Raw genomic sequence first — 22,967 nt, 5'->3', positions numbered from 1 at the left:
ATCTTTTGATTGATTAGCCATTAAAAAAAGAACAAATTGGAATTATTTTGAAAAAAAAAATGAATGCCGCTAGGATCGAACCCTAGCCGCCCGCGTGGCAGGCGAGCACGCTGCCAACTCGACAACGCGCCAATTTTGAAATTATAATTTCATTAGTAGTATATATTCAATACATTGAATAATTTTTTTCATTTGAAATTCCACAAGGGGTGGTTTCCCTCTTCCGCTCGTTCTACAGTCGACTAAATTTCTGTTATAAATAGAAAATACATACAATATAAATACAATAACAATAAATAAAAAACAAAAAGCATTCCTGCTGCAGAAAATAAAATTCACCCCGTCGACTTGATAGACACCCCCGCATTGCGTGTGGCGCCCTCCCTCTCTTCGGGTGCAGTACTACGATGCCGCTGGGATCACCCCAACCCCCAGAACTGAGCCTCAGTAACTCACTGACGAACAATCGTGAACAATCGAGAACGACGAAAACATCAGAAACCAGGGGAATTGCATCATGTGAGTGTAAATTAATCCTAGATTCCTCCTAACGATCCTAAAAAATGTCATCATCATCCTAATAACTGCCTCCCTGCCTTCACACCTGGAGAATAGTAAAAAATCACTGTACGCCAACCTAAAACTCTTCGTTTAGCCCAGAAATTCCGATAACCTCATATTGCGTTGTGTTTTTTTCTAGAGTGACGTTTGAGTAATTTACAATGTTGCTCGCAAGAGTTTGTAAAGCAACAATTGCCCCCCAGGTGAGTTCCCTGTTGAAGACACCAGTGGTTGCACATGGAAGTCGAGTCCAAGTTGCAAGACTCTTCGGGAATGAGGGACGTAGCACATTTTCGAGGGCAGCACGAAATAGGGGTTCTCTGGTAGAAGATGCTGTCAAACCAACTGCTGAAAAAGGTAGGAAGTACAGACCCCAAGGATAATCAGCATATCTTCTACATTTTTTAAATTTATTCATTGCAGCATTTAACATTGGAAGAGGCTTCGTAGCTGGTAGTGCAGTGCTAGGTCTCGGAGCCCTGTGCTACTATGGAGCTGGATTATCACCCACGACAGGAGCCATAGACCACGCAGCGTAAGCATTCAGAATACTTAATCCCATGGAAATTAATTTATTTGATGAAAATTCCTCTTATTTATCGATAGTTGACCTTTGATTCAATGCAATCTATGCGAAAACTGATGCAATCCCCTATTCAAGAAGAAATAACACAATTTTTTGGTTCACCTTCAGATTATGGCCCCAGTACGTGAAAGATCGTATCCACACAACATACATGTATTTCGGAGGATCAGTACTGGCAAGTGGAGCAGCAGCAGCAGCTTGTTTGAGATCCCCGACGATAATGCGAATGGTTACCCAAGGGGGATGGGTAGCCATGGGAGTGAGTTTGGCTGCAATGATCGGTACCAGCATTCTGACAACGAGTATTCCCTACCAGGAGGGCTTTGGACCGAAGCAGATGGCCTGGTTGTTGCACTGTGGTGTCATTGGTGCTGTTCTAGCCCCAATGTCACTCCTTGGAGGTGCTCTCGTCGTCAGAGCAGCTATTTACACTGCTGGAGTCGTTGGAGGACTGTCAGCAGTTGCTGTTTGTGCTCCCAGTGACAAATTCCTCAGCATGGCTGCCCCTCTGGGGATTGGATTTGGTGTTGTCTTCGTCAGCTCCCTTGGCAGCATGTTCTTACCACCAACAACGGCCCTGGGATCTGGATTGTATGCCATATCTCTGTATGGAGGACTCGTTTTGTTCTCAATGTATCTTCTTTATGATACACAGAAACTCATCAGACAAGCTGAGACACATCCTGCTTATGATAGGCAATATGATTATGCTGGAAATGCTGTCAGAAGTTATGATCCAGTCAATAAGTAAGTTTATTCAATTATTTGTGATGATATTTTTCATTGATTTTATCATAATGATAGCATTCAACATTAATTAATGCTTCTTTTATTTCAATTAATTTTCTTCTAGTGCCATGCACATCTACATGGACACCGTCAATATCTTCGTTAGGATCTTATCGATCTTGGCAGGCGGTGGCAGCAGGCGAAAGTAAATCCCTCATCTTCTCCAAGACTCCACATGTGATAAGTTCCCTTTTGAAATAGCCCATTAAAATTTATGGAATCGTAGAGTACTAAGAATCAATAAAACCATTGAAATTAAATTATTAAATGCACTTTATTGTCGCTTATTCAATCCAATTTTACGACAACCATCAGCTGCAAATATTTTACAAGTTCATTGAACGACTCTAGCGTTTTTCGTTCATCTTATTTTCCTAAAAAAAAACTTATAACCAGATGAATGGGAGAAAATAGGAAATTTTGTCCTGAAGTCTTAACTTAATAGTCACTCCTTATTTCAATAGCAAAATGATCAACTGAAAAAAGTGTATTTGTTTCGAAATGAGTTTTTAGCTAATAATTCAAAATTAAAGAGATATACCGATATTTTCGTAGATACATTTTTTATAGAAAAATATGAGAGCTACAAAAAATGTATTCATGAAAATATCTCTAACTCCGTCCAGTTCAAAAATATCTGCAAAAAACTATTCTGGAAAAAATTCACTTATTCCAGTTTACAATTTTGCGAAAAAAATCATTAAATCCATCCAGTGCACTGGATTATGGAGTACTGGTGGTAAACAGCACCTAGACACTGACATAATCCGGTCGTCCAGGGGCTGAGTACCTCCTCAGATATCCAGCAAATAGCTGCCTCGCTTGATTGAGCACTCGAACGACGTTGTGACGTCGCACCATTTTATCGAAGTGCATTGCCATTTCGTTGTAGTCCATCTGATTTCTCATTATAAAATCACGATGTTGAAGTAAAAGTGTAATACACAGAAACATGAGGAATGGATTTCCCCCACCGAATTCAGAGGGTGGAGGAAGAACAGAGGCATCCCCAGGAACGAAGTGTTCGTCATTTGTGCCAGCTGGTATTAATGCTGTTAATTCAGTTGCCTCTTCACACTGCTCTTGTATGACTTGTCCTGAGGGATTGACAGCTGAGAATTCAGTTGTACTCTGACGCCAACTGTCCCCCTCGCTATCGGAAGCTGAGATAGATCTGAAATTAATTGATCAATCAATCATTAATAATGAATTATGAAACCAACTGGTGATCATGATTTGATGATTAACAAACCTGGCAGTACGTTTCAGTAATCTAATAGGCGTTACCGACTTGACTCCATTCTGATCCTCTAAGATCTCTCCATCAAATTCCAAATCAGCAGCCTCATCCGGAGTAGTAGTACTCGTGGGTATCTTCTTATCTCCCAACGAGTGCAGAGGATTCTCCCAAATAAAAACATCAGCTGCAGGACTCCCCCCGACCTCTGCCTCTCCCTCGACAACATCAAGACTTCCCTCTCTCTTCAGTACCCCCTGACTCCCCGAAGAAGATGGTCCAAACACCTGTCTATCCAACGACTCCAGCTCCAGCCTGCGTTCTCTCGTCATCGACGTTGTCATAGGAAAAAAATCTTGATCAGTGGCATCATCAGGTGAGCCATTATCGTCCCTGATAACCCTGACTACTCCACTCTCACTAGCTGCCCTCCTCAATTCCCTCTCGTCCCCAGCAGGTGTCACCTTGCTCCTATTCAAGCTCGTAAAATTCAGAAATTCATTTAAATTCTTCACCACCCTAGCGCATTTTTTCTCGTGTTTTTCACCAGCCTCTTCCCCATTAGTCCTTTCAGTTCTCTCAGTCTTTTCAGACTTATCATTCCTCTCACTCTTCTCGTCCATCTCTCCCTCCCCTGAATTCTTCTGATTCCTCACCAGAGTGTTGTTCTCTTTTCCACAATTATTCAGAGAGCTGTGACCACTGCCTTGGGCGATAGAAGCCGAGGAGCTCTGCCTCCTGATAGCACAGACCTTGGTGTAGGCATTCTCCCTGAGATGCTTGATGTGGGGAGAAACCGGTGGTGAGGGTGGAGGAAAGGGCACCTCAGCAAGAATGAGTTCACCCTTGGGAGGAGCTGCTGGAAGAGCTGCCCAGAGAACCTCCAGCATCCTGAGAGCATCCTCAAGAGCAAATTCCCTCTTCATCTCAAGGAGAAGCCATCGATAACAGAACAACAGGTCGTCAGCCTGATGGCTCTTCAGATAAGCATAGAAGTTGGGATCGTAATGCTGGAGACCCTCCGCGAGGTGTGTAAATTTGGTGGTCATGGCGATGCCATCCAGCATAAAATTGTCCTTGAGTCGTCTCATGAGGGCACAGAGGCAGATATAAGCCTGGGCCTCGTCCCTCATGGTGATGAGCAATGGTGATGCCAAGTCGCTCATCCCCTGGCAGTAGGAGACACTCGGATGATTCAACGCGTATGTTGTGAGAATATTGAAGAGGCTTGCTGTGTTCTGATTGTCGTCAGAGCCACCGTAGAACTTGTGGTGTCTGTCTGTTCTCAGTACGTCTTTTCTCACCATGCTCGTTACATAACTCAAGTCCCCAATATTCTGATTCCTCTGGACGAGAGCCCTCCATTTTTCCCTGAGGGACTGATACTCCTGGGCCTTTCGCTTCATGTAGTCCATCCTCTCGCGCCCTGACATGCCCTCGGGGTAGACATTGAGGATGTGCTTCCAGACAACTTTTCTCAGGCTTGGCTCGATCCCACCGAAATAGATGACAGCCCTGAGGTCTTTTGAATGGATCACCTGGCCAATTGGATCCAGGAATCTCCGAAATTCGGCGTCTGTCAGTGGGGGACGAGGTGGTGGCTGCCCTGGCGTGGATGACTGGACACTCTGCTGGGTCTCGTCACTCAGATTTCCTAGAGCTCTTTGCACGAGGCTCAGGGTTCTCTCCATTTTATTCATTATCAATCCTGGGAGCTTTGGTGTCTTGTAGGGGAATCCAGTCTCTTGCTGACGCACTGGCAACTCCTGGGTGGATTGCTGCTCTTCCCAGTCGCAGTCGCAATCCCCAGATTCGCCGAAGGGTTTCAGATTCACCTGGAGGTACAGGTAGGGCTCTGATGCACTGGAAAAGATTCGTTTTAAATCGATTTTTTAGGGGAAATACTTGGGGATTAAAAAATTGATGGCCTACCTTATGAAGGCAGCATCCAGGTCCCAGTCGGATAACAAAAAAAGATAAGTCTCTGATCCATAGTCGTCAATAGCTCTGTATGATACAGTAAACTCCCTGAAATCATGGAATTCAATAAAAATTTGTTATTAAGAATAACAAAAAATCCTGTTTACCCTTTAATATCAAATGCTTTGATAAGAATGCTCTGGAGAACTTCAATGGAAGTTATCTGTGGATCAACACTGAACTTCCTGTACTCTGGCTGATGCCTGGTCTCGCATTTCTGGAAAATCAATACCCCAAGATAAAATGTGAATTGAGAAAGCTAATGCATTAGTGCGCCTCAACAAAATCCTCTAAATGTAAAAAATACCTTCACTTTGACCCGCACTGCCTCCCGGGGGGAGCCAAACATCTCAGTCATTTTTCTGGAATTCTTGACTGAATAGCTGATGAAGTTGATCTATACTATTTATTCCTGGAGATGTGTCCAGGTGCCCAGTGCCAGGGCTCTGGAATTCTTTTCATTGTGTTCTCCCTGTTACTTCAGCGATGATCCAACAGTTTCATGTACTCAAGAGGAGAGAAATCATCAATTGTGTGGAGATATTAACGAGTTGTAAGGCGGGATTTTCTGGAGAATGTCTGGTGATGAGGTTAACCACCAGACAAGGGATTATTTTCCCAGAAATAATGACTCAAAAAGTCTGGAGTAAACATAAATAAAGCTGCCACGTTGGGGGTGCATTAGCTGCTGGTCTCATGAGCAATTTTTGGTGAGTGTCTACATGAAATCTATATCACAGCTGGCACTATTGATTTTCATACTCTCTCACTCACAGAATTTCCTTTGAGACAGTCATCACCATTGCAAACCCGTAGAATTGGGGGTTGGAGGATCATTGGTGATTGTCTATTGTTAATTTTGTTTGACACCACTGTTACACCCACGTAGAGTATCTGATGGGTTTACTGGAGTGGATCAACACGATTTCAGTCTTGCACGGTTTTAAATTCATGGTAAATGCACCCATGGGCTTTGTCTATAGCCATTGCATCCAAAAAACTTATCTGCGGTTGATAAAGTCACTGTTTAAAGTCAAAGTCTTCCAGGAATCAGGAGGTAAGCCACCGACTTGAGTTAAATCGACAGTTTATGAATTTCTCATCATTAATTAGCGCTTGTTTTTTTTTACAGTCGCTTGAAAGAAATAAATATAATAAATATTCCGAAAGAATTTCTTGAAAATAAACGCAAAGAATTCCTGAATTCCTAGCAGAATTTCCTTGTTTCAATTTCACTTGAGTGAATTTCAATTAATTCAAAGAATAAAAATATTCGAATATTTCAAATCATCAGAACATTTTTACAGGATTTTTTAAAAGAACTATTTTCAGCTTCAAAAATATTTCATAAAATCGATAAATGTTTACGTTACCCCCGGGCTATCGGAGGTCAAACCTCTTTACTCTTTCGGTATAAATCACCCCTAAATTAGTAACCCAAACACTATCTCCAAACATTCCAATCTTGTAACCGAAGAAAATCATCAAGTCAACATAATCATTGACGCGCAAATGAAGAGATTGAGAGGCAAACAAAAAATTGGATCTCTGGCAAATAATCTAATAGCTGAGTCTGGAATTTCCCATGTTTATCGAACTGTGATGATTCCACCGAGTGATGATTCATTGACGGATGCCATGAGACCCTGATAAGTGGTAAAAACTAATGAGACAATAAAGGGTAACAAGGAGAGAGGAATCACTGATGAAGACATTGAGAAGACACCGAGCTCATGTGTGCGTTCGACGACGATGACGTATGTGGAGGTGCGTTCAGGGTCACGGGTTTTGGCAGTGGAGCTAAACCTCAGTTCATTAGATTGTCATCTGTAGTTCATTAAAGTAGTCGCTCGGAGCTAGTCGCGATTAAAACTTTCACCACTTCAATTCCATCCTCCCTAAACAAATATGTAAATACTTTTTAATTCATTTTTAGTTCATGATGTTCAAGATGTTGGCTGGTGTTCTCTCGTTTATACTAATCTGGAATTTCGGTGATTGTCTGGATTGGCCTGTCAAGACTATCGGCAAGTGCTGTGCAAAGGGTGAGATTATTTCAGCGGGTAAAAATTTTAGTTGCGTACCCCAGAACATTTCATCTGAACTTTTGAAGAATGAGACAATGGGGGACAACTGGGTTCATTTCGACGAGTGTCCGGATGCCGGGGAAGTGACTATCGTCAAGTTCAGTGATGTTGTTGATAAGGGTATCGACAGGATAAACGCGTCCTCTGGGTGTCTCGATCTCTTCGACGGGGAGGACAAACTCGGGGTGATTCCGGTGATTGTTCACTGCAAAGAACATCATTTTGCCAGCCTCCGGATACCGAAACTCAATCGATTTAGGGTCTGCTGTCCCAGGGGTTTGATCTATGACTCAATCATTCATGATTGTATCTGGGATAAATCAATTGATCGTTTCGATATTGCTGATTATATTTTTGATATTATCGGGAACCACTCGCTTGTTGAATTTTCGAGTTTCTCTCGAGGTCCACCTCAGTGCAAACATGCGATAGTGGATTATGTCATCGATAGCAGGACGGATCTACAAATTCTTGGAAATGGCACTATTCGGGTAAATATAGAATGAGAGCAATACTGGAATTTTTTATTTGAGTGCTCAAAGCTTTTACCGATTTTATGACTTCGCGGTTTTTTTTGGGGTTCTTTATTTCTGGAGACATGAGAATCGTTTCTCAGTTTTGGGAAGAGATCATTGGTTTTACGATTTTATAATTTCTTTTCTTTCGTGATAATTCGGAAAATTCTTGAAACTCTAGAAGAATTTCCAGAAAATATCAGAGAATTTCATCTTTCACTGATTTCCCTGAATTTCTTGATTTTTTAATGAAATAATTACAATGAAATTCCCAATTTTTTTCAGGGAATCGAAGATTTTCGATAGAAAAATGAGTCACAAATCTTTAAATCTCTCACCAGAAAATTCTCCATCAAAATTTCATCGGGACGGAATCCTGAAAGGCACTAATCCACTCATTAATTACTAATCCACTCTCTAATTAATTCACTGAGTCCACTGAATATTTATTTATAAAAAAAACACAAACTTTCATAAAGAAAGTCAGTTGAATGCGGTTAAAGTATTTTTCAGACAATTCGAATAACTGAAACAAGTCCCTCCCATCCTCAGAAACCGGATAATGTTCACCAATGTTTATTTAGTTACACCTCTGTTTATCGTTTTCTCCTCATCCCGTAATTAGCCCATCCCCCAAGCTCATGTAATTCTTTTTAAAGACCACTTCTAACTGCAGCTGTATTTTTTCCTCATTGTTTACATTTCAGGTTTCAATTTCGTCTGGCACAAGTGTACTCCTGACCGAGGAGAATTCATGCCTCGACAGAGGCACTTCGTCGTGGCTTATCCTGAGATTATGCACTGGTGTGGAATATTGTCGGAGGAATGCTTGTGTGAGAAAGTGTTGTCCCGAGGGCCAGGCGAGAATCGGAAGGGTTTGTCAAACGATTCCACAAGGTACTGTACCACCGGGTGAATTTCATCGGCAACTGGAACAATTCTCCAGGGCTACGTCCAATCACTCCAAGTGGAAACCCTTGGACACAGCGAGTTTGTTTCCTCATTTATTTTTCAAATGTCTTCAGAGAAAACGAATCATTAATCAAATCAATAAATTCATTAGTCATTGAAAACCCATTTGAATCCAAAAATATTTAATTAACATCTAAAAATATTGCTTGTCAGTATTTACGAGTTTCGAAATGAAGTACATTGAAAATTTATTCACATATTCATGTATCATTTCACTGAATTATTGAAAGGTGTTCTCCCATCGCGCATGAATGAATGGAGGACCTCCCGATCAATGCAAATCGAGTGTTTAACAATCTGGTAAATTTATATTTGAAGGGAAATTCGAGATCGAATCGGAAATCATCCGAAATTCGAATCGAGGATTTCGAATCATTCCATCAAACCCACGCCAGAATTCCTTAATAACTCAAACAATTGTTGATACACGAGATTTCCATTGATTAATTAAGAAATTTCATCAATTGATTCGTTTTCCCTCAGTCGAATCGGCTGATAATTAATTAATCGATCGAATCGAATCTAGAAGAATATGGATTATTAATCGGTGAGCACTCATGTGAATATGGAAAGTACTCACTGATGCCCGACGAGCAGCCAGTTATCGATTCTCGTGGTCACATTCACATTCACCACCCGGAGCATGAAAGATTCAGACATCACGAGTACTGCATGGAGATATTTCGCAACGTAACGAGCTATGACGATGGTTTCCACACCGCCGTATGCTTCTCCAATCCAGAGCCTCCCGAGCCCAACAAATGGAGGTATTAATTACGAGAATCATCGAATGATACAATCATCATTTCCTTTTTTTTTCAGATTCGGTATCAATGCAGCCCTGGAATTAACGAGCTGCATGTTTCTACTGATAACATTTCTCGTTTATGTTTTCCTACCGCTTCTACAGAATCTCCATGGTAAAACATTGATGTGTCATGTTGCGAGTTTATTCGCGGCGTATGCCTGTCTAGCTGCGATCGCACTAACTAAACCACCAGATCGAGTGGCCGATACATCACCTGAGGATGATGAGGACAATGAAATTTCATCTGACGGTGGTTGCAAATTTCTTGGATATGCGATGCTATTCAGCTTTCTCGCTGCATTCTCCTGGCTCAATGTCATGTGCTTTGACATCTGGTGGACATTTGGGTAATTGATCCATTCGTCACGGCTAATATCTTGAATATTTCCCTGACAGATATATATTTTTTTTACAAGGATTCATTTATTTGGAGATGTACGTATTTTCAGGGGATTTCATTTCTCCCGAGGGAGTCGACTCCTGGGGATATTAACTAAGTATTAATTAATTCTGATAATCAGCCGTGATTATATTGATTATGACCGTGAATTATTTCGATTAATAATTATCGATATCAAAGAATTCTTTCGATTTCTTCTAATAAAACTCTATTTTAAGAGAATGAATAATAATAATGAGTCCTTGACAAAAATTCTTTTTATTATTATAGTCTTTTAAAGGAATAAATCTCAGAAAGTTCATGCAGAAAAATCTGTATGAGTCCGTCTAAATCGTAAAAAATCACTAAAAAAAATCCAATTAAAAGAATTGAGGTGTGAGTAAGTAAAAAAGATGCACAAACGAGTGCTATTTTTTTTTTCAATTTTTTTTTCCACCACCCAAAGACTGAAGACTGAAGACTGAACTCAAACAACTGTTCAACCGACTCTTTAATATCCTTCTCATTTCACCGAGGAAAATCCAACGGTATTCGCTCCCTTTGACATCCCTCAAACGTAATACTATATTTCGGTGGGATTTGGGTCGTTGTTGGTTGCAAGAGGAAACTTAGCTTTTGTGGCAGCTGTGAAGAGGCTCAGGACTTGAGACAAGATATGGCCCCCCCAGGGGAGTTGTATATGTCCACGCAACCAACTCACCTCAAACCACTTCGGTCAGCCCTTCCCATCCCCCAAGTGATAAGGTGGATGCAAGTACCAAACCGACTTGTCGACAAAAAGCCAACAATATACCGTATAATGTGCATTGTTTTAAAGTTGCACTGTACCTCGCACCTTTTTTATTATCACCCCATTGTTGTTTTTTTTTTTTACCCCATTCTTTTAACACTCGTCTATCTTTAGATTTCACCGAGTCACCCCCCGTGCCCTTTCTCGCGCATTTTCCTCTCCAAGAAAAGGTGAAAACAAGTAACAATGTGTTACGTTGAAGAACTGGGGGCTGTTTGTATACCCAACACGCGCCAATCTCCGAAATAGAATTCAACTAATGTATACAGAGTGTTAGAAACAGTCTCTGGTATTTGAGGAATGCTGGATGGCATGTGCCGATTATTCATTCTCGTCATCTCTTTTTTAGGGGATTGGGCGGCGCTGGGGGGAGGAGAGGAGCACAAAGAAAACGATTTTTTCTATATTCTCTGTATGCCTGGGGACTTGCATTCATTTTGACCTGCGTTGCTGTTACTGCTGATTACACCAGTACTCTACCTACAAATCTTCGACCAAATATCGGCATCGATACCTGCTGGTTCAATCGTAAGATCGTTTACTGATTTATTTTCTAACTGATAGCGTGAAATGTTTAAACAAGTGGATTATCCTATTTTTACTATTACAATATGCATTAGAATGGGGTAATTAAATATTATTCGGAAAATTTTATCAAAATGAAAATAGAAAAATTCAATTCCATTAGTTTTTGGATGTAGAAAAATTTTCGAGGATCTGCGGTATTGGGCGACGATACGAAATAGTATGATATCACCTTAAATCATTTTACCTTTTCGTGAGAGAAATGTTGGTGAGCGAAAAGAGGAATTGAGATTCGTTCTGGGGCGGGCGAATAAATTCCACAGAGCACCTCATATGGGAAATATAAATAATGGGATTATTTTCCCTAAATTATCTCCAATGCATTTATCATGGTAACAAATTATCATAAAATTTCTTCAACATATTTCCAGCGGATAGCAGCGGGGTGGTTATTTTTTTCATAACTCCCATTTCAATTCAACTAGTGGCCAATGTAGCATTTTTCATTCTGACATCACTCCACTGCAGCCGCGTCAGAGCTGAGATAACGAGGGTCATGAGACCAGTGACAGACCCCAGGAGTCGGCGTTTCCATTCAGACAGATCCAAGTGAGTCCCTCCATCGATATCATAATTTTCCACATTAATTGGTAATTTATATTTCAAGATTAATCGTCAACATCAAACTCTTCATCGTAATGGGAATATCCTGGATAATGGAGATAATATCAACGTTTCTCAATCGTTATGCAACGGATTTTAATTGGCGAGCTGAATTTTTTTACGTGTCTGATGCATTCAATTGTCTCCAGGGACTTCTCATTTTCATTCTTTTTGTTCTCAAGAGCAAGGTTTATCACGCATTGAGACACAGATTGAAAGAGGGAAGTGGTAGTACTCCTGGGAGATTGAATACCACTTTGCAGGAGCCCTTCAGGGTGCAGAAGAGCACCAGTTGCAGTACTCTCATGTCTACATTTGCCATTAACAATGTACCATAATAATTTGATATATAATTCTACCAGTCCACCTGAACTTCCTCCAAAGATTTTTTACATTATTTGTACATAACTCTTTGTACTTCATGTACTGACCAATAAACAGTGAGAATATCACCACACAATCACTTCTCATTATCCCCCAAATGACTCATCATGAGTTTGCAATGTATTTGGAATGCATTCGGAACGAACAAACATAAAACTGATGAATGGATAAAAACACTAATTGTATTATCACTAGAGCTGTCATCCCCTCGATTGAAGATGAAGCCATAACATAAGTATAATATATTGAGACAAATTGATAATTAATACACGTATCTACATAGAAGTAAATGTTAATATGTACAGATTGACGCCTCATAGATGAGAAATAAATGATGGAATTGGTGGAATACAAGAGAGATAAGGATCAGACGAATCAGGATTTACTATCAGCGCTCTCCTCGAGGTCTGGATCCTCGTTGATGATAGAAATGTCCCTGATAGAGTGCTTCCGGGATCTCCATCCTTCCTGTGGCACAACGAGCTCGGTAGTTTTGGTGAGTAATCGTGGACCACTGAGTGAAATAATAACAGCGCCAGTTGGAGCAGTTAGGATAATCGACAGAACACAAAGTGTTAGAGTTGTCTCGGCATATCTCACAGCATCTGGATCACTTCTGTTTATCTCGTCGAGGGTGACTGGACCAAGGGCAGCCTGGACTGTTGCCTTAGCCATGCAGGCAAGGGCTATGAATATCTTCTCCTTGAGATTTAATCGTGAACCAACCCCAACCAGAACTGTCATTAAAATTCTCAGGACAATTCCAGCTATTAAACAACTGATGCACAGATAAACTGTCCCACTGTCTAATTCGTTTATTTTTATTTGGGTACCGGTAACGCTGAATAGAATCGGCTCGAAGATCATCCAGAAGATCTCGAATGATATCGTCACTGGATTCTGAAAATTAATCGATCGATTGATTATTATGGAATTAATTAATGCATTATTTATGATCAATGAAAGGACGGAGTAGGGATTTAAATAATATTTGTGGTGTGATGCTGAATTTTAAAAAATAATTATTTCTCAGAAGTTTAACCGATTTTACTCATTCAGTCGTCTATAATGCCAATTTTACGATTATTTTTACACCGGTTACTGTACGATAATCTCAGCCATATGGTAAATACATTCTAACTGGTATAAACTAATATATCCCATCTACAGCCTGGCCAATCATCATTATTCGTATGTCCTTCGGAACAAGTCGCCGTGAAAATCGACAAGTTCCGCTCTCAGCTAAACTGACGGGAATCACGATTCAAGAGCAGTGCAGATAGTTTAGATGACGAGATATGATAAAGGAAGTAGGACAGGGTCAAGAGTTTCTGAAATTTTTGGAATCCCCTGAAAATCGGTTGTTCAAAAAAGTCGATTGTCAAGACCTTCATTTATTTATATTCAAAATGAAAATATCGAGTGTTAAAATCAGATGTTCTTCTGATTTCTTCATTAAACTCAAGAGAATTTTCATTCAAAACCAAAAATTTATTTGAAATCGTCTTTTATTTTGAAAGAAATTTGATTTTGAAATCGATTTTGTAATGAATATAAGAGAAATAAATATAAAAATTGATTTATAAAATTCTTATTTTTCATTGGAATCATTCGTAGGGGAGGAACACAGAGATATGAAGAATTTCCTCGAATTCTAAAATCGGCAGAGCGATTTCAGAGTTTGTTTGCACTTCAAACTTTCTCATTCTGTTCGAATGTGACTTCTCAATTTGATTTATCACTCCTCGATTATTCCGAGAATCATCGTAATTACAACGAATCCATGTACGTGCTATTATTCCAGAGGCAAATATCAACGGTTGCCAATTAATTAAGGGAAAGGGCAGAGAAGTGAAATAGAAGTTTCCGCATTAACGATAACTGAGTCCGTCGTAATTACAAGCAGTGTGAAATTCAATTAAAAATATTCTTCTGATTGGACGTCAAATGAAGGTATGGATTTTTTTAACGAATCTGCATGTGTGTACTTACATCATCAATTTCCCATCCCTCCTGCTGCCAGAAGTAACAGCTGACGAAGGCAGCAGCAACTACAGCCAGTGGTCCAGCTCCACCGAGTTCAATGGCCTCACTACCAAATACAGCAAGTAAACCCCCAAGCAGAAGCATCAGTACTCTAAGAGGCACCATAAAAGGCTGAAAGACAATTTCCACTTGAAAGAATGAAAAAATTCCACAAATTGTAAACGAATTCACCTCGATTTTCACTACCACCCATTTTAGATTGACCATATCTCGGAATCTAGGACGGATATCGAAATTTTTATAATTACCTTTTTTATAGAACTAATTGAGAGTTACAAAAAAGGTTCTTATGAAAATTTTTCCATCTTCTGTGAATCTGGAGATATTTCAATTGTTTGGGTGATAGGAATTGAACCGATTTTCGTGGCGCGGCGAGGAACTTACGTCTCCCTTTTCTGGAACATATTTAGCAAGGCATCCCCAAAGGGCTCCGAATCCGAGACCTCCAACGATAGCTAGGGGTCCCTGGAGGATTTGATACCACAGAGTATCATCGGAGAACAGAATACTCTTTAAAATACCGAATCCAGCGACGGAAACAGCATCGTCGATTCCAGATATTCCAATAATCAATGTGGGAATTCCCTGCAATACAAAAACATAAAATTCCATATCAACTTTAATTTCTAGGAGTAATTTCGAGCCATTCGCCACTAAATCCAATCTGTTATGACTGACAGATTCAGAGAAAAATCTGGACTTGCATAAATAAAAAATGAATGATCCTGGAGAATTTTGGAGTCTGAAGCGTGTGGATGTGTGTCCCGAGTAAATAATTTCAAATAAAATGGAAATGGCAATGAATTTTAATGATTGTTGAGTAATATCGGTACCTTGGCGACTCCATAGCCTTTGCTCCTGAGTCTGAAGAGACAGGGCACGATGACAGCTGGTGATACAGCAGCAACAACACTACCGATGAGTAAACTCCAGAGCCAGGGTAAATCCAGGAGATATTTGCTCATCACTGTCACGACAACTGCCTCCACGAGCCAGGGGACCAGTCCGATCTTCGGCATCGTGATCTTCTGTCTCCTGACAGCATTTGGATCCAGATCCAGACCAGCACGTGTCAGGATAATCACCAGCGCAATCTTCCTGTAATTGATTCATCAACATTAAGTACTCGTTTATGACATTTATAATTAATTATAATTCTAATTACACTTCTAAAAGCCAGGAAAATTCTTATTAATAAAATTGAACAATTGTTTTTAACCTGACATTTTTCAGTTCAACTTTTCTTGTCTTTTTTATTCAACACAAATTATTTTTATTGCAATTTTCATACGGAAAAGCAATAGATGATTAATCCGAAAATGGATTTATTGTTAAGTTCATTCTGAGCTCGGAATAAAATGACAACGCGGAAGACGATGAAATATAAAAAATGAGAGCAAATTATTTCTAATTATTCTAATCATTCCTAATCACATCCAATTTATTTCCCTTTACCGAGGCTAAATAGCCGCCAAGTCAACAGAATTACGGAAATATCACAAAGATGTAGCGACAGAGCATTCCTAAAATATTAAATAAACACTCAAGCATTCTGTTATTAGAGGGATTAAACTTAAGTGAAGACCAGCTGAACAGATTCTCTTTGAATTCTCTTCGGAGCGGAAAATTCAAAAAAAGTGATAAAAAAACAAACTGACATAATTGATGACACGAATTATGTCAACAAGAGTAATGGGAAAAGGAGGAGTGAAGGAAGGCACGAGGTACCTCGTGACTCGTCAATTTATTTATTCAAATGACAATCAATTATCGATCCCCGACGCGCTAAGGAAAACGACCACATGAGTCAAACTCTGTTAAATCGAGTCACGGGTTCTACACCCGGTCAAATACATATGTATTTCACGTGTTTTTTATTTGTTCACACAGACCAATTAACACTCAATGGCTGTCTCACTTTTTTTCTTTCAAGTCACATGAGAAAGGAGTCACGAGACTCGGTCAAAAATTTATAGCCGCGGTTAAATGGAATTTCTGTTGATGGATTGTCTCGGTGTAATCGTTTTACTCGATTTATCGGAGATTCGGATGACTGATATCAATACCCTGATATCGATACAATCATGTGATGGTGTTCTTCAAGGGGAGGTCTACCGGTCTTCACCTGTGAACTCTTTAGCTATGTGGAGATTTTCCATGGGTTTTACTAAAAAATTTCCAGTGTCACAGATATTGTTTGTGTACATGGCCATTGACTAGTTGCGTCATGTTCTAGCTCATTATCACTTGTGTAACGTCGGATTCACTGGGCATGAGCATGTGGAGATTTTTATGGACATCTGGGTGTAGTCTGTCCTGGTAATGAACTCGAGTTTTACTTCATTATTCAGACTATACCTTAATTTTACAATTATATAATTTTGCAATTGAAAACCTATTCTGCATTTTTACAACGGATTTCGTTAGGGAATCTCTGGTTGAATTTAGAAGAGGGAAATTTTTTTTATTTCGAAGAACAATATTTGTAATGCGTAATTGATTGTTCATTAATAATTTCTGCAGAAATATTGGGCAATTTGATAAAACTTCGTCTCGGAGCGGATGCCTCATGTCTTCAGGTGTGGAAATGGCTTTTCTTTAAAGGATTGAGCATTTGTTGCAGAATAATTTGTTGAAGAATAATTTACGAAAGATAACGAGAGGTCTCAATTAGAAATTTCGAGAATCCGTGCGGCCTGGAAGGATTTCCTGGAGTAAATAAAACAGGTAAAGGGGGAAATGAGAGTAAATAGTGTCCAGTTTACATGGGGCAATCCCAGATGTTGACGTTAATTAGTCACGAGGATTTGACCTAGAGTTTTTAGGTGATTCTATGTTTACGTACATCAGCTGATTAATCGCCGATCTCACGCGCTTTGGATTTACTCATGTTTTTTTTTATTAGGATGGGCTCTGATAATTCAAGATGTACTCGAAAAGCTCGTGACGTTCGAGTTCCTATTCTATTTGTACCAGTTTATATCTATCACACTCGATGGAGAAATATAATCCTTGGTACTATAAAAATACGTAAATAATTGATACCAGTTATCTTCACAGCAATACGATAATCTGTCATGTGAGGTGTTGGTAAGGATTGGGTTTTCCTGGTAAATCGGAAGTTTACTTGACCCAGAATAATTTACGTTGAAGCTAGTATCGAAAATTCTTATTCTCTATCAGGTATCCGCCGCATGAATGAACTCACACGTTCACACATGAATTTATTCTCTGGAAAATCTTTAGACATTTCATCGAAAAGTATCCAGACGGAAAACTCGATGTCTACTATTTTAATTTTCCTATAATTTCCTCTGGAAATTAATTCGTTGTTGCATTCAATCGGAAAATACCACAATTTAACTGTAAATACTTGTTCCGAGGTGAATTTATTCTCTGGAAAATCTAGGAATGGAGAATTTTATGGGGATATAGCCGGAAAACATTCTATTGTAGATTTTATTTAAATTTGCAATAATTTTCGACGGGAGTGGACAGATGTTGCTTCCAGTTATCTGTGGGAATTATTTTATCGTTTTAGTGGATGGGAAAATGATATCATTTAACTGAAATCACGGGTTTGACTTTCAATATTTATCTTTGACATTCGAACCTCGTGGTCTCGTGATGTTCAGCCGCTAATTTTTCTCGCTTCAAAGTGCAAAATACTCGTGTTGAATTTCGACAATTTATTTATAAATTCATTCTCTCTGGGCAAAAAATTTACATGGGGCATACGGTGTGAGGAACGTTAAACGCCTTATGCCAACTCCTATTTCATTTCTGGGGAAAGAATTTAAATTCGAGAGGAGCCAAATATATCTTGCACTTGTCTTCTTAAACTTCTCAATTTTTCCGAATTTTTCATTCCAAAAAAATCCAGAAATAAACAAAAATCGAAAATCTATGAAATAAAAAAAAATCTATTTCATTTCCAATTTATTTATTCATCTATTTTTCTCTTAAAATTATTCCATTGGATTTAAACTTAAAAATTTTCCCGTGACAATTCATCAATGAGACAAAAATATTTAATTAATAAGGAATAAATATATAAAATGGAAAAATAGCAGAAGATTTGTGTAAATAATTTTTATTTCATTGATTTTATTCAATTGAATTTGATCGGGGAATGGTTGGGAGTAAATCGGTGTGAGTCGATTTCTTTTTCATGCAAAATAATAGGTAACTCATGATAAAACTTGAGTAATTTATGCGAAACTCTCGACGAGATCTAACAGGTGAGTAAATCAGGCACAGTCAGGAAAATAAGATAAATATTATAGACTGTTCGTGTCAATTGAGCTTTAGAAATACGTGACTTATGCGCTTGACGTTTTGTTATGCGTTGTGTCAATCGACCTTAAAAAACATAAACGAGGCCTCACTGGGACAATGTGTCAACGCCTGCCTCAATGATATTTCTTATAAAATTTTTTCCGTCACAATTCCACGCATTTTTATTTATCAATTACATAAACTCCTATCTGTTCCATTTTTCGATGCTTTCCACTGTATTAATTTCTGGGAATGATTCATCAATGGAATTTTCTGGTCAAAAATCGAGAGAATTTAATTTTTTGTGGATGTGAAGTTTAATGAGCTCTAGGCGTTGACAGTAATGACAACTCAATTTTTTAACGATCATTAACAGAATTAATGAATAAAAATTGTGATAAATAGAGACTCAAATTATTTAATTGAAAGAAGTTTAAAGGAAAACCCATAGAATTCCATAAAATTTCCATTTCTCTGGAATTTCTCTATTTATTTGTTTATTTCTATAATTTAAATCTATTCTTTAACTTCAAATCATAATGAATTCTAAATAAAAAATACAATTTCCAGGACATGACCCAAGATAAAAATGAATCATTCATTTATTAATTATTTATTCCATGAATTTTTTTCGTTTATATCCTTTTTCCATGCCATCCGAATTCGTTTGAATTTCTTGTTATTAATTGATTAATTTTTGGATTTTGGAGAACGGAATGCGAGAGACACAATTTATAAATTTGATTTTGAATAATTTATTTGAGTTAACTCACCGCAGATTAGCGACAACGTGAGCATATCTTCCCTCAATATAGACGAGTCCAACATTCTGCATTATGATACCAGTGAGCAGCATACCAATGAGTGCTGGCAAAGTGGTGAGTGAGAAAATCCAGCCAGCAAAATGTGCAACTATTGCTAAACAAGCTAGACTAAATAGTGGACCACCTGGTGCAGCATCCTCACCGACGATTGAGTACGTTATGCCCCATGCCATTATGCCAAGTAGAAAGAGACACAGAATTCTGGAAAATTTTCTGTAGGTTGGACAGAAGGGACGTGGACAGGCACGTCGCCAACCTGGTGGCTCCCAGGACGGGGTATCATCGGGTCCGTGACAACGAGCGCAGAATAAATACAGCCATGAACTAGAATCACTCAAATTTATTCAAAATAAAACGTGGGAAGTACCAGTAAAAATCGATCTCCCATCAATTTTGGTAATTGGCAATTATCCCTAGAGTTATTTTGAGAGAAAATCGCGGGATTTTATAAGAAATTCTTCGCTAAAGAGACATTTCTCTACTGAGTGGAAAATTAGGATGAGTGCATTTTTTTCTAAACCAGTTTTCAGCCGATTTCTTGGAATTGAAGGAACGCAGCGATTTTCTTGGATAAACATTTTTTGTGGAAAAAAATGAGAGGTACAAAAAAGGTATTTATGAAAAAATCGTTATGTTTCTTCGATTCCGTAATATTCGCTAAAAACTCGGCGAGAGATAAATGCATTTATCCTCGTTGACGACTTCACGACTGATTAGTTGACCAAAGCGAATTAATCTCAAAAAAAAAAATTCTAAACAAATAATTTTGATTATTTCCATAAAATGTCATTGAGTTTTATTTCGTTTTGAAATGATCAATAAATTTAAACTAAATAGAATTTTCAAATATCGATTGCAAAATTCCACGAGCTGAATTTCGAAATGTAAACAATAAAAAAAATATATTTGATAATCTCAAAATTCCCGGATTACAGAAAAGAACGAGGGACATTCCTGGAGCTAATGAGACCTCGGCATTAGCCCCAGCAGCAATTCGTCATCAAGATAATTAAAAATCCGAGCAAAAGAAAAAAGCGAGCACTTGGGAAATGAATAAAAATAAGTGACCATCAAAAAAGAAGAAGAAGAAAAAAAAACAATGCCGCAATAACTCATACCTTTTCAATTCGTCGGAGTACTCTATTTTATCCCGTATCGAGCTGGACAAACTCATAGCTGATTTTTTTCTGCTCTGACCATTGACCCTACCATTTTCAAGATCAAATTTAAATTGAGGTATATTCTCAACACTTTCTCCATTGCTATGATGTAGAATAGATTTTTTTCTAGTTGGTTCTGATTCGTGTGAAGTAGCACTTATCCTCCGATGATGATCGAAGACAGGATTATCAATACCGACAACCTGATCGCTGATGGAGACCCGCCTGCTCCTGATGTCCTCATGGGGCCTGAGTCCCCTGATGCTGTAGGATTGATCACCTTCCATATCAATTCACCACTAAAATTCCAAGGATAATAAATTCAACTGGTGACGAACAGTCACTGATGAACACCCCACAACCAGTGAGGACAAAACTCCGAGACATTAAAGACAGTGTCAGTCCTGATTGTCACAAGCCCCTCTTCTCTTTTTTTTTTCACCTCTTCCCAGTCTGCGATAATCACTCTGTCCAATGGCTGTTCCGACAATCATGCGCTACGTCTCCATTGGCCCATTTTACCAATCCACAAAATAAATCGGCTACAACAAAACTATTGTATCAACTATTGGAGTGATCACCAGCTCCTGGCGATCTCCTTGCGCTCTCGTGTCCGACGAGTCAATGACTGATTTCCCGATTGTACCAGGTAATAACTATCGTTAACGATTATCATTGAACTGTTCAAATCGCTCGGCTTTAAGCTCTCGTCAAACAGGTGGGGATACTCTGTTGATGTTTATGGGGATATTGGCTACTGCTATGGGCTTTATAAACACTTGGGTAAAAATTGGTGGGAGAATTGTAAAGTGGAATGAGAACAAGTGGTCAACGGAAATGGGCACCACCGGACGGTCGATTGTGTTGGCCGCTCCTGTTCTCTGATGTCCTGTCAGGATTTTTTTTTTTAGTTCTCCCTTCTTTCTTCTTTTTTTCTCATCTCCATTTATTTATTCTTCATGAGAACAACGTTAAATGGAACGTTGCACCCAGATCTGTCGCGATCTACTGGTCGCTATGTACCGAGCTCAATCCCCCACGACTTCTCTCTCAATTAACGCTCATTATTATGTGTATGAATCGCGGACTCAAGTGTTGGGGTAATTCGCAGGATGAGTGGAATTCCACTTGGATTTCTTGGATGGTCAATTTTTTTCGTGGAAACACGTGTGCGAATAATTGAAATGGGGAAAATGATTTTCAGAGGACACGCGTGTGGAATCTGTTACGAGTTTTCCACGGATCGTTTCTGGATTGTCGGTGTGGGTTTTGGTGGAATTGTGGATAAATTGGGGGGACGGCTTTCTTCCCAGACGGTGATTTATTTTGAATTATTAAGCTTGTTATTTCATAACGTGAGACGGTGGCGTGGGGAATAAAATTGAAGAGAATATCCCGCTGCATCCGTCCGGGATTTATTACATTTTTTTCGCATCTTTGGAGTTTTTTGCCCAGGATTAATCGATTTTTAGAATTTTGAAAATGCATAATATTAATATTATATTAATATTATATTTTGTTATATTTTTCAAACATTTTTTATATTTTGCGTAAATATTTTCGGGTGTGAATGCATATTCTTCAGAGAACTCGGAAAATAGTAATAATTTCCATTTCTTTTAATCTTCGAAAATTTTTTCGGAAAATTCCAGGGCTAAGGCGAAGATTTAATTCAGTGACTAATGAATCTCTTTTGAAATGACGATTTCCCGGAAAATCCTGAAAATTTGCATTAAATATCGTTCGACAATTTATTAGAAACCTAAAAAAAATTAATTAACCGGTAATTTTGGTGAAAACGGAAGATAAAATGATTGGAGATGAAAAACGGATCTCCTCGCTCCGGAAAATCCTGCGGAAAATTTCCAATCATATTGTCACACGTATAGTCTTACGTCAGTCCAGAAAAATGCGCGATATTTCCGGATGTTTATCTCGATTTGGATTCCGCGGTGCTCTCCGCGAAAAATCGGTATTCACTGATAATTGAGAAGTGGATCTCGATAATATCTCTTTATTCCTGTAAACAATATTTCAGTACACGCGGTACACTATCGCCTGGTGACCGATTGATAAGAGTCCAACAATTTATGCTCAAGGTGAAAGCCTCAATTACTATGAAGATTTAACCGCTTCATTATCACGCACACGACGTACCACACGTAATACCTATCAATAGAAAGTTTGGCGTTCGATGAAAAACCATTATGAAATATCGGAATACCACCTGGCAATTCGAAACAACTTACTGGAATTCGAATCACCGCATCAACCTTAAAACCTAATAATAATCATACTTTAATGATGATTAAATAATAATTCTGATGTAAAGTGATAAATTAGGATAAGTGCATTTTTTTTC

General features: G+C 38.8%; 4 protein-coding genes and 1 long non-coding RNA gene across 8 annotated transcripts; 3 read left to right on the top strand and 2 right to left on the bottom strand.

Annotated features, from left to right (window-relative positions):
• The first annotated feature begins 428 nt into the window (after positions 1–428).
• On the top strand, positions 429–2,196 carry LOC105264100 (growth hormone-inducible transmembrane protein). 2 transcript variants are annotated; one of them, XM_011300740.1, is made up of 5 exons: positions 429–519; positions 701–918; positions 985–1,096; positions 1,256–1,894; positions 2,001–2,196. In XM_011300740.1, the coding sequence occupies exons 2-5, from the start codon at positions 723–725 to the stop codon at positions 2,083–2,085; spliced, it is 1,032 nt and encodes a 343-aa protein (XP_011299042.1). In that variant the 5' UTR covers positions 429–519; positions 701–722; the 3' UTR covers positions 2,086–2,196. The 2 variants fall into 2 exon arrangements, with proteins under 2 accessions (XP_011299042.1, XP_011299043.1); XM_011300741.1 differs by lacking the exon at positions 429–519 and adding an exon at positions 526–627.
• LOC105264101 (TBC1 domain family member 25) lies at positions 2,192–8,434 on the bottom strand. Its single transcript, XM_011300742.1, has 6 exons — positions 8,094–8,434; positions 5,461–6,158; positions 5,261–5,370; positions 5,106–5,201; positions 3,189–5,036; positions 2,192–3,110 (listed from the first exon to the last, which is right to left on the bottom strand). The coding sequence occupies exons 2-6, from the start codon at positions 5,509–5,511 to the stop codon at positions 2,687–2,689; spliced, it is 2,529 nt and encodes an 842-aa protein (XP_011299044.1). The 5' UTR covers positions 5,512–6,158; positions 8,094–8,434; the 3' UTR covers positions 2,192–2,686.
• On the top strand, positions 6,528–12,370 carry LOC105264102 (G-protein coupled receptor Mth). Of its 2 annotated transcripts, none has more exons than XM_011300745.1 (8): positions 6,528–6,920; positions 7,090–7,731; positions 8,463–8,745; positions 9,257–9,494; positions 9,550–9,882; positions 11,075–11,253; positions 11,682–11,859; positions 11,918–12,370. In XM_011300745.1, exons 1-8 carry the CDS (start codon positions 6,906–6,908, stop codon positions 12,249–12,251), a joined length of 2,202 nt encoding a protein of 733 aa, XP_011299047.1. In that variant the 5' UTR covers positions 6,528–6,905; the 3' UTR covers positions 12,252–12,370. The 2 variants fall into 2 exon arrangements, with proteins under 2 accessions (XP_011299047.1, XP_011299046.1); XM_011300744.1 differs by having other exon boundaries at positions 9,254–9,494.
• Positions 12,371–12,466: 96 nt separating this feature from the next.
• On the bottom strand, positions 12,467–21,242 carry Nha1 (Na[+]/H[+] hydrogen antiporter 1). Of its 2 annotated transcripts, none has more exons than XM_011300737.1 (6): positions 20,564–21,242; positions 19,395–19,778; positions 15,177–15,441; positions 14,728–14,928; positions 14,290–14,454; positions 12,467–13,197 (listed from the first exon to the last, which is right to left on the bottom strand). In XM_011300737.1, exons 1-6 carry the CDS (start codon positions 20,890–20,892, stop codon positions 12,673–12,675), a joined length of 1,869 nt encoding a protein of 622 aa, XP_011299039.1. In that variant the 5' UTR covers positions 20,893–21,242; the 3' UTR covers positions 12,467–12,672. The 2 variants fall into 2 exon arrangements, with proteins under 2 accessions (XP_011299039.1, XP_011299040.1); XM_011300738.1 differs by having other exon boundaries at positions 19,395–19,769; positions 20,564–21,241.
• Positions 16,216–18,217, top strand: LOC105264096 (uncharacterized). The gene is made up of 3 exons (XR_891961.1): positions 16,216–16,662; positions 16,867–17,168; positions 17,249–18,217. It is a non-coding gene; the product is annotated as an uncharacterized lncRNA (long non-coding RNA).
• Positions 21,243–22,967: the final 1,725 nt, after the last annotated feature.

Source organism: Fopius arisanus, unplaced genomic scaffold (genome assembly GCF_000806365.1).
Source record: "Fopius arisanus strain USDA-PBARC FA_bdor unplaced genomic scaffold, ASM80636v1 scaffold00019, whole genome shotgun sequence".
NCBI lineage: Eukaryota > Metazoa > Arthropoda > Insecta > Hymenoptera > Braconidae > Fopius > Fopius arisanus.
The sequence above is the reverse complement of the archived record's forward strand: the minus strand, read 5'-3'. Positions and strand labels throughout refer to the sequence as shown.

Coding starts and splice junctions, on each gene's coding strand:
- LOC105264100 (XM_011300740.1), top strand. CDS start 723: ATGTTGCTCGCAAGAGTTTGTAAAGCAACAATTGCCCCCCAGGTGAGT. Junction 919..984: donor CAAACCAACTGCTGAAAAAG/GTAGGAAGTACA, acceptor TATTCATTGCAG/CATTTAACATTGGAAGAGGC. Junction 1,895..2,000: donor AGTTATGATCCAGTCAATAA/GTAAGTTTATTC, acceptor ATTTTCTTCTAG/TGCCATGCACATCTACATGG.
- LOC105264101 (XM_011300742.1), bottom strand. CDS start 5,511: ATGACTGAGATGTTTGGCTCCCCCCGGGAGGCAGTGCGGGTCAAAGTG. Junction 5,371..5,460: donor CAGTGCGGGTCAAAGTGAAG/GTATTTTTTACA, acceptor TTGATTTTCCAG/AAATGCGAGACCAGGCATCA. Junction 5,037..5,105: donor CTGGATGCTGCCTTCATAAG/GTAGGCCATCAA, acceptor AATCTTTTCCAG/TGCATCAGAGCCCTACCTGT.
- LOC105264102 (XM_011300744.1), top strand. Junction 7,732..8,462: donor TTGGAAATGGCACTATTCGG/GTAAATATAGAA, acceptor TTTACATTTCAG/GTTTCAATTTCGTCTGGCAC. Junction 11,254..11,681: donor CGATACCTGCTGGTTCAATC/GTAAGATCGTTT, acceptor ACATATTTCCAG/CGGATAGCAGCGGGGTGGTT.
- Nha1 (XM_011300737.1), bottom strand. CDS start 20,892: ATGGAAGGTGATCAATCCTACAGCATCAGGGGACTCAGGCCCCATGAG. Junction 19,779..20,563: donor TACTCCGACGAATTGAAAAG/GTATGAGTTATT, acceptor AATAAATTTGAG/TGATTCTAGTTCATGGCTGT. Junction 14,455..14,727: donor ATGTTCCAGAAAAGGGAGAC/GTAAGTTCCTCG, acceptor ATTGTCTTTCAG/CCTTTTATGGTGCCTCTTAG.